An 11,234-nucleotide genomic window follows, 5' to 3' on the forward strand; every position below is an offset into this window, starting at 1 on the left:
ATTTTGAAGTGAAAAGATTTAATAGGCAAGGTTGCAACCTCTTTGAACCCTAAGGTACCCATCAGATGAGGATAAAAGAATGATAGCAGTGAGTGTTGGCTAGAGGGAGAGGCCAACAGATGGGGAAAAAGAAGAATTTGAGTAGTAGGCACAGGTAGCTATAATAGTATGCTAGCTCGTGAAGATCTAAAGCTATATTCCTTGTCCGGTCCTAAAGAATGTACAGAATCTTCGAAGATGTTATTGGCATGTGCGAGCGGTAAAGTAGCATCTACACACAGACAGGGGAAAACAGAGGTAATGATTCGGGCATCTGTGTTTGTCGGCAGACAAACAGATGGCGATATTGAGAGACATAATAAACGTAAGTGATGAAACATATATCAATGGAAAGGCCAGGAAATTCTACAAATGGTCAAGTGCATGAGATTCGAGACAGATTAGTGAATACAATGCAGTATCATAATATATGTGAAATGGCGAGACGTTTGGCGTCTTCACAAACAGAAACATACATACAGTTTGATACAGAAGATTCGGTGGAACATTATGAGTACATGATTAGAATGCTTGCATGGCAATGCAAGTAGTGGTGATTGTACATACATCAAGACAACAATGGTTAGGGAGAAACAGACAGAAATATTTTATGGTTGAAGTCGCGTTCCGTCAGAGAAAGAAAACGAGATGCTCTTGTTTTGTCTTGTCCACTCCGATGGATGACGATTGACGAACAGACGAACACACACGTGTGTTTGGAAGAGACGGCGTCGGGCTCTTACAAACAGATATAAAAGTCAGAAAAAAATTTTCAGTGAGGGTTAAAACTATAAGCGTGAAGCTTTCACCAAAGTAGCTGGGCTCTGGTGGTTAGAACATGGAAGAGGATTTGCCTGCTTTTGTGCTTAGATACAATTCATCTGAATAACGTGATTTTAATATGGGAAATCCATTTCCAAGAAATAAAATTTTGGTCAGAGCTTGGAATATGCACACGAAACTCCCAGTTACTCTACAAAATTAATCACTGAAATATCTGGAAAATATCGCAGAAACTTACCCCTTTCCCATAGAGCACATAAGTTCCTTGGTAGAGGAGAGAGAGATGCTTGAGGAGGTCGCTCTTGGGAGGTTCATCATCTGCTTCTGTGTCGGCAGGCGCAGCGTTAACAGAAGAGCTCACCACTGCCAATGTCACTAAGATTACAACCAGCGTTACAAACACACCGGCAGCAGCAGCTGCCACACGCACATTTCCAGTGGTCATTTCTCAAAAGAGTTTTAGTATACAGTTTTAGATTTCCATATCAGTGTTTTAAGGCATCCACTCATGCACCGTATTTCTGGAAAAAAGAAGTTGTTTTGTCCATTAACCTGCTTCTATATTATTCCATAGTTCGTCTTAGATTTAGTTTTTCTTAAATTACAGCAGACACAGGTATGGTTTGGACAAATTCTTAGAGAAAATTGGCTGCTACTGATTCTGTATTACCCCACTAGAGCGTTTTTGGCTGTTACAGAATTATGTCTATCTGCATAGCATATTGCGTAAGTGCGTTATAGCTCGAACTTCCCAAGGGGTGGTTCCAGTCTCCTACCGCGGGGGAAAAGTCAAAGCTGCTTCGCTTATTGCCCACTTGCATTTAGGCTTGTAGGGATGAGCAAATATAAAAAGTGCGAGGAAGTCCAGAAGTTTAGAGATCATTGCGGCTATTAAACTATATATATCTAGTAAAGGTAACAAGCAGATTCTCTCTCTCTCTCTCTCTCTCTCTCTCTCTCTCTCTCTCTATATATATATATATATATATATATATATATATATGTATGTATGTATGTATGTATATACAATATGTTTATATATATATATATATATATATATATATATATATTATACTTATATATATACATATATGTTTATATATACATACATACATACATACATACATACATACATACATACATACATATATATATATATATATATATATATATATATATTTTATTGTTGTTGTTGCTTGTATTAATTCGACTCCTGTAGGTCGCTTGTCATGTAGTTCAATGTAATGTTGAAAAATGGCACCCTGGTTTATGTGACATAGCAACCACCTCCTCAGGGTAGTTGAAGATGACCAATGTAGGTGGATTCAATGGAATCTCAATTTCCCTCTGGGCATGTAAAATTATATACGACATTGGCCTCGGCTGCTCTCTCCTTTGGTGAGCGGTGTTCTTTCTCGTCACTAAGGCTGCCATTTAGTTTGGGTGACAGAAAAGCCTAAAATCTAATTTTCGCCTACATTAGTCGTGTTAAATGTATGTTTTGTCCAATGAGAATGCTCCTGGTCTTGTGTTAACATTGTGTTAAATGTACATTGTATCGTCCAAGAGAACTCTCCCAGTTTTGTTTACATTGTATCAAATGTTGAATTATTTTTAAAATCAACCCTTTTAAGGAACACGTATTGAATAATTGTTAAGTATTTTCTTATATGACAATTGTAGAGAGAGTGCAATCCTTGAAAATTGTATTTGTGCTATAAAACAAATGTTGAGTTTCCCCTTTTATTTGGTGATGCATACTTATCACCCGTGCCTTTAGACCCACCACCTGTGCCTTGTCGTGTTTATACCTTTTATTTTGTTGTTTACTGCCATTTTTTATGTTGAAATTGTGACTGGAGGTATCAATTTCATCGTGTGTCTTCTCTGTACCATTTTCTGAATTTTTGAATGAATTGAGATACTTAAAGAGAAAACTGTGGGACCTGCGTGGTCCCCAAGCCTGTTTTGAATCTTTGTTGTGACACTGAGAAGGGAATAAACGAGCGGAGGTACAAGTCACGAGTTTCCTTTCTCCAGAGTATTAAGTTTTTTGTTGCAGGAGACAATGTCTCATACTGAGGGGCTCATGGCCCAACCTTTACAAGTCGTAAGGACACCTGTCTGGATTACCCCTCGGATAGCTTGTAGGCGGTTCTGTAATTTATCCTGAAATAGATGGTGATCATCCCGTCCTCCTCCTCCTCCTCCTCCTCCTCCTCTGGTCTCCTTGCCCTTTCGCCCCTTTGGAAATTATTCATTTTCTTTTTGATACAATTTTCAATCATATCTTCCTTGTACCCGTTGTTAGTTAATAACTGATGGATTCTACCGAGTTCACTATGCACCTGGCGCCACGTTGAGCAATGAGTGAGCGCCCTGTTTATATATGCGCCGATGGCGGACCTCTTGTACGTGTTCAGGCACTCTCTTACATTTACGCGTGAATCTCAGGACCGAGTTTAGTTATATGCACACACACACACACACACACACACACACACACACACACATATATATATATATATATATATATATATATATATATATATATATATATATATATATATATATTACATATACTTGAAAATTTTCATGATAAAATTAATTTGTATATATATATATATATATATATATATATATATATATATATATATATATATATATATTCTTATGCTGTGGTTTTCATAATGCAGTAATCTCTCCTTAGTCGTTGTGTGTATGTGTGTATTGTTGTATACTGTGTAATTTTGTGTTCAGATGTGCAGATTACATAGAGGGTTAGCTTAAAATTAATGTGTTTAAACCCTGTATGGTTTATAAGAAGGAAGATATATGGAGTGGAGAGAGAGACAGGGGTTAGTTGTTCTATAAGAGGCGACTTGTTTTCATCAATATACAAGACTGCTGAAGTAACACATTCTTATATGGCTCGATGATTCCCGTACAGAATGCTGTTGGGTGGTGAATCATGTCACGAAAGTTGCATAACATCGTTCTGGAATTTTCCATGAGACAATATCTTTTCATTTTATTATAGTAACTAGTGATTCTTTTGTTCTGAAACTATGTAATAATAAATATTATTATTAACTGTAATTCCACTTTCTTTCTAATTATCATTTTTAAAGAGTTTTAAAATAACAATCTCGTCTAAGACCCATTCACACATTCGTATGGACGAACGGCCCTGCCCCATCTATAGACGCCCATACAAAGAGAATCAATCTGAGCCTGATAACCATGCGGAGGGGAGATCTGTGGGGCTCTCTCTCTTTTTTTCTCTCTCTCTCAGGACTTCGAATGTCCTGCTGTAACGTAATTAATATTTTTGTAGCCAATGGTCACTCGTAACTTTTAACTGTTTAATTCCTTAGTAAATGTGTCTGAGTCATCTGAACAGCGTATTTTATTGAGTGAAGGTAACAGCGCCTATTAATAAGTGTAACAGGCCTAAAAAGTGGAGAAGTTGGCACTAAGGTATTGTAGCATAATCGTTGATTTTTAGTGCACTAAAAATATATACAATTATTCTATTTTTTCCTTTTTTAATACTTTTTCGTGTTGTATGTTTTATACTTTACCCTTTGAAGAGTTTTTATATACATGTGGTGTGTTTACTATTGTCTTAATGCTTTGCTTTACATTTTGATATTTTTTTCAGTAGATTGTCTTTCTGCGTTTTTGCATTCACATTTTTGTTTGATTAATTTAGTTGCCTTATTTTGTTTAACACTTGAGAATTAATTTACTCGTATTTCTTCTCATTCATTATCCATTGCTTAACAACTGAAATTTTACTGGAATAATTTTTGATTAATTAATAAATTGATTTCTGATTTAATTTTGACTGATGATTAATTCAGACTTAATCCAGTTTTTTTTTGTTTTCAAGTAATAATAAATTTCCCTGAGACTGTTAAAGTCATGTATAATCTTTGAATTTCGAAATAAATTTTTGTATATAAAATTATTATATCAGAGCTTCATTTATTGACCCACCAGTAATTTTGATTTGAATTAGATATAGAGTGGTAAATGAGATGTTTTCCTTCAAGTAATTAAAGTGAGCACGAACCAGGGAAATACTTAGACTTTTACAATGTTGTTGGAGTGATGCCCTTTGATTAACTTAATCTCATATAGATATCTACCTCACACCTGTATTAGTGAACCTATTCTGCTTTCTTGCATGATTGATAAGTTTTATAAGGGATCACTGTTGCCTTTAGAGAAATCAGTCGTTTTGTATTTGGGATGAGGGTTCAGGTGTCTGGCTGTTGTGAGCTAACTATAATTGTCAGATAAATGGTAAGTTTGGTAATCAAATATCAAGCCCTTAGACACCAGGTTTAATTTGAAGACCAGACACTGGGCACTTCGTCAGTATATATATATATATATATATATATATATATATATATATATATATATATATATATATATATATATATATATATATATATATATATATATATATATATATATATATATATACAGTACATATACCTGAAAAGCAATACCCTCAAAAACACTATGATAGGGTGGCATGATGGGTTTAGTCAACGCCATTAAGCTATGCCTGAATTCGATAGGTATAGCATATTTATACAGTACGTGTGACCTGAGCTTGTCTTTGTTTGTAACCTGGTGCGTTAGGGGTTCCTACTGGACTCTCATACGTTTCTTTGAATTCATTGGCGAAAGCTTCTTCGTATACCTCCAGATCGTAAATAGGCTTCTAGTGACAGGGACATCAAAGTGAGCGCGAGGAAGCCGCAAATTAAATAAGTATAGTCATCGAGGTTCATTCTGATCATAACCTTCACTGGTAAAATCTGAAGTAACGCACAAGTGTGGTAGGCAAACAAATACCATAAATTTGAACGAATACCCATACAGATTGATGACTGTTTTTAAGACATCTTGACAATTGCAAAATTCTGACTTAGGCTGCTTCCTTGATGAATGGCAAATGACATCGTCGTGACACTCAGCTTCCCCTTTCTGTCTTGCAACGAATTTGCCTCGGAAATTATCTCGCAATGATAAGAAAACTTAATGCTTTTCGTTTCCAAGCTTCCGTTAAGCTGCAATTTTACTGTACATCATTCTCGGCAGTTCTGTGTTTTTCGTACTCAGGTGTTAATGTTTCCGATGAGTGTACACACATCAAACGTCAATGCGTATGGATGAAGTACGGTAAGGCCTTGTTTGCAGAAAGATAGAGGAAAGATTCTACAATGGAATATTCTTGATTGACGTTCTTTGTTTGCCTTAATCCTTTTAGGGTATTCGATGCAACAAGCCGCTGCAGTTAGGCCTTTATACGTTTTTAAGTGCTTAAACAGCCCTAGTGAGAGCCGGCAAAAGATTTTTGAACTGAATGATAAGTAATTGGATGCGACAAATTTCCTAAGCCGATGAATAATTCCGAGATGCCCGCATCGTCCCTTTCAAAATACATCACTCTTGGCTCTTTCTTTGCAGTGGTGGAGCCCGCAGCGCGCCATTCCGCTATTATTGGCACTGGGTCGAGCGTTCACCACCCCTCCCGGTTTAGTCGTTTACAGTCCTGCGTTCTGTTACAACAGCAGTATTCCACACCGAAAATTTGCTTAACGATAGATTCACCTCGCAATATCCAACCATCCCTAAGGCGCGCCTGGCCGGAGTTTTTCTTCGACTCCATTTCCGTACCGCCATCGTCGCTTATGCTCTCATTATACATTACAATGGGACCTTTGAAGAGTGAAGGCTGACTTTGAGGCTGCTGTGTTTCTCATGCTTAAGCTGGTGCGCGTATGTTAGGCTCTCTCTCTCTCTCTCTCTCTCTCTCTCTCTCTCTCTCTCTCCTGTGCAAACAGAATCTTTGACAGGTTATTTTATCTAAGGTAAACGTAATCCAGGTATTATCTTAATATTGAAAATGTGAAATATCAGAAACCGAAGCTGAATGTTTTTTTACGAATTTCCTTTGTTTACCAAAAGAATTCCAACTGACAATGGCGGTCTCTGCAGTTAGCAGACTTGAAAATACAGCTTCCATTCATATTAAAACGATGGAGGAAAATAAGAATATTAATTCTAATACTCAAGAAGCGTAAATTGTTTTTATTGCTTAATCTTGAACTGGTTTTAATGCATAAAACTACTTTCGTACCCTCACGGTTTTCAGATGGTTAACCGACGTTATCCTATTTTACAATGTAAACAACGTATTTTTTCATATGGTTTATCCATCTTTCAGTTCAGTTCCTTCTTTCCACTCATCGTAACTTTTTTACTAGTGACAGGAGGCAACCCTTCAGTTACGCAGTCCTTGAAAAAAAAAAAAAAAGGTCGTTTCTCTTTGTGCTGGTGGCTCCTACTTACCACTTTGAGCACCAGCGAAGTGAAAAGAGAGTTTTGCTTATAATTTGGTTTGTTTGTTCACAATCACATGACAGTGACGTGTGTTTGATAAATACAGTTCGTCTTTGCAAATCCCATGTTTAATGTGGGAATTCTCTTTCCTTGAACATTTTGTTGAGGTTGTTGTCCAAAAGCGTGGGCACGAATGCTTACTACGTGTTGCTTACGTCTTGTAGCTTTGTGGAGAAGCGTTGGAGGAGGGGAGCCAGCCCACTTGGCAACGATTCTGCAGCCATCGTTTTACACCCCCATCCCCGTTCCCTTTCCTAATATAATCTGAGCAGTTTAACCGACCCATTCTCACTCTTAAGATTACTCGTCATATCTCCCTTCCGACTTTTGTACATTAGGAGAAGGGATATATAGGCTACTCGTTGTGTCTTAGATTTAGATTCACTGCATTTCTATGGCTTATTCAGCCCATTCACTGGTGATTTGGACTTTAGCTGAAAAATACGAAAAACGAACCTCTCTTACGAGCTGATAAATTATAATTTAAGAATTCATGCAAACACAAGACACTTGGTCTTTAATGTAATTGATAATGAATTTAATGACAATTATTTCAAAGGAAGCACCTGATTCACAGCACCAGTCAGTTTACAACCAACGAAGTGGATTCATCAGAGCACAAACATCTAGTGAGCAACGTTTCTTATCCTTCCTTGGGTCAATTACCCGCCACGGGATACATTCAGGTGTTTCAGAGGTAAGCGGAGGCCGACATATTGAGTGCTAAACCAGTGCTTTGGCATCGTCCGCAGACAGAGCACTACAAGATGTGCTCTGACGAAAGCAATCCGCTTTTTAACAAATTTGTAAAATTTACTAAATAGCAACGCACACAATTGAATGTTTTCATTTGTATTACTTTTAGTGTTGAATTATGTTTAGCTGTTGCAGTCAACTCAGACGTGATTTACATCTTTGTTTTTTGTGCACTTTACTGGTAATAATTTATGTGTTTCACAAACTACATAATAATTATTTCTATTGGGCATTATATCCTGAATATCACTATACACAGCTGCCAACCAGTATATATATAGATATAATAAATTCAAACAAACGAGTAATGAAAGTCGCCTGAAGACTCGGTTTGGTGTAATACTGGGAGCTAATTGACAACCGCTGCATTATACCTGAAGTTATGCGTTTTTCAAGGGTTTTCCTCTCTGAAGAGACTTCTTTTTTAATTAAATAAGGTACATTGTTTTCATATAACAAAATTTTCCTCTCTGCTGCACATCTTGTAAAAGTTTCATAAGCTCAGTCTTTCACTGAAATGACGTTTAAAGTATTCTCTCGCGATGGTGTATTTCACTGATTTTTCGTATTTGTTTCATTATCTTTAATGCAAAGTTGGTGTTTACGTGTCTTCAGAAACACGATCAGTTTCTCACAGTTTGACAGTCTTCCATAGTTTCTATTGTCCACCAGCCGTTTTCCTTTTCATTATAGTAGACTGGTTTACATAAGAATATGAATTTCCTACAGTATTGTGCAGCAAGGACGCCACAGCACAGTTGTTGCATAGCGAGGCTGAACTTCCGTTTTCACATCAATTACCCTTGCACTTTGTAATCAACCTCCTACTTAGCACGTCACTTACACGTCAGATTTTATCACTGGAGTTTATCTATCTTGGAAATGGCTCTCTTAATATATCTCCTGGGCTGACGAAGACGAGAGACGAACTGCGGCCAAAGACCCACAGCCACTGAACTGGTTGGCCAACTGACGTATGGGAGAGAAGGGTTGAGGAAGCTTGAGAAAGTTGCGTAAGAAACACACAAATGTTTTGGGCGAAGACTGAAGCCAAGATCTTCTTGCAGCAAGAACAGCGATATCAGCGCTGCAAATGCCACGCGTTTCTCATTTTAGATTCATTCGGCAGATTAGCTAAAAACTGACAGCGCTTTGCGGTTTGATTTTGAACGTTGGAAAATATACTAACGTTCGCTGAACGGGATTAATTGCGATTCATTTGATTCGAGTTTGATTTATACTCCTTGTGGAAATGAAGCCACTATTATTGTGGTTGTTATTATTGTCTGAATTTCAGTCGATGTGTTTGCATAAATTTAAAGCCTAGTGAAACGATGCTCAAGTAGTCACTCTATCTCCCCAGCACGTGCACCCAGCCGTACATAATCGTAAGTGATTTGGGAACATTTCTGTTATTTTACCTAAAAGATACAAATTGTCTTGAAGACTTGTGAATGTGCATGATATATACTAGTTTCTAGCAGCGAATTTAGTTCTCACATTCGCAAAATTTCAGGTCCATTTCCTCACCTTCTCTCTACCCATACCCATACCCACATTAGATAATGGGGATAACACGCAAACCATCATAGTGATGAATGCGCAGGGTTTAGTTTCGAGCAACTCAAAAAGAAAGATAGAGTTCTTAGAAGAACTAACCCAAAATGAAAAAATAGAAATATTGAATATAAGTGAAACCTGGTATTCCCAAGAGACTGGTAATGATGATCAGATAAAGGGTTTCCAAACTTATATATCAGTTAGAAAAAATAGGAATCAAGGGGGAACCGCAATATATGGGAGAGACGTTAATCAAGGAAAAATCTGTGAGAAATATAGTAACACTGAATGTGAATTAATAGCGGTAGATTTTAAATCTGAAAAATTAGTGAACATCATAATATACAGACCCCCTAATACTAAAGAGTTTGACATAATAATAGACAAATTGGATGATATATGTGGAAGTCACAAAGACTGGACTATACTCCTATCCGGAGACTTTAACTTTCCTTTCGTAGATTAGAAAGAACGAATAGGAGACTGTGGTTGCATTTATACATATAAAAAAGAGAGTAATAGTAGTGCAGAAAATAAGAGGCAATTTGAAAAGCTATTAGATATGCTGCTAGAACATAACATTCAGCAAATAAATCACCTGCCAACAAGAAAGGATAATATTTTAGACCAAGTATTTGTGAACAAGGTGAATTATGTTAAAGAAATAATAATGTATAATATGAGTATTTCGGACCATAATGTCATAGAATTAACAGTCCGTTCCAAAGCACATGAAAACAGAGATAAGCAAGAGACAAAAAATTGGGAAGGATATGGAAAATACAATTTTTATAGTAAGAATATAAAATGATCAGAAATAAATGAAGAATTAAACAAAGACTGGGAAAATATATTCGTAAGTGATAATATACAGGTAAATACGGATATATTATATAAAATATTAGAGAAAATAGTGGAAAAATATATACCAAAGAAGAAAAGTAAACATCAGTCATGCATACCAAGAGACAGAAGGATCTTGTTCCAGAAAATCAGAAAGTGGAAAAAAGTCCTTGCAAAAGAAATGAATGCATTGAAAGTGATGGAACTAAAAAGCAAGACAGAAAATGCAGAACAAAAGATTATACAATCAAAAGAAAATGAAAAACGGGACTTAGAATAAAAGACCCAACAAAATATCAAGCAAAACCCCAAAATATTTTACTCATACGCAAAAAAGATGAATAAAAGAAGAGTAGAAATAGGTCCTCTAAAATTGAAGGGTGATTAACGAATGAAAAAAAAGAAATATGCAACATATTAGCAGAGAGATATAAGAAAGAATTTACACATAGAATTGATAATGAAGATAATGATACAGAAATAAGAGATGAAAATAGTGAATATTTAACGGACATGGATATTAATGAAGCTGATATTGTGCAGGCTATTAATGAAATTAAAAATGGATCAGCAGATGGCGTCCCTGCCATTTTGATAAAGAAAGTAGTTCATTTTATCTCAAAGCCGCTCGCAATATTATTAAGACAAAGTGTAGATACAGGCAAGATTTATGATGAACATAAATTAGCATATATTACCCATATTTTCAAAAGTGGATCAAGACTAGAGGCAAGTAATTATAGGCCTGTGAGTCTAACATCACATATTATGAAAGTGTATGAAAGGATAATGAAGAAAAATATAATGAAACATTTAATGAAAAATAG

The 11,234-nt window shown here is 36.2% G+C and overlaps 1 protein-coding gene across 1 annotated transcript in view; it reads right to left on the minus strand.

Moving 5' to 3' along the window:
• LOC136833490 (uncharacterized) overlaps window positions 1–9,036 on the minus strand; it is a 63,396-nt gene extending 54,360 nt beyond the window's left edge. Inside the window, exons 1-2 of the mRNA XM_067095707.1 lie at window positions 8,849–9,036; window positions 1,061–1,343 (exon numbers count right to left, since the gene is read on the minus strand). Of these exons, the coding sequence (XP_066951808.1) occupies window positions 1,061–1,267 (207 nt within the window). The 5' untranslated portion in view covers window positions 1,268–1,343; window positions 8,849–9,036. The remainder of the gene's footprint in view (window positions 1–1,060; window positions 1,344–8,848) is intronic.
• Window positions 9,037–11,234: the final 2,198 nt, after the last annotated feature.

The sequence above is a fragment of the Macrobrachium rosenbergii genome, chromosome 51, assembly GCF_040412425.1.
Source record: "Macrobrachium rosenbergii isolate ZJJX-2024 chromosome 51, ASM4041242v1, whole genome shotgun sequence".
Classification (NCBI taxonomy): domain Eukaryota; kingdom Metazoa; phylum Arthropoda; class Malacostraca; order Decapoda; family Palaemonidae; genus Macrobrachium; species Macrobrachium rosenbergii.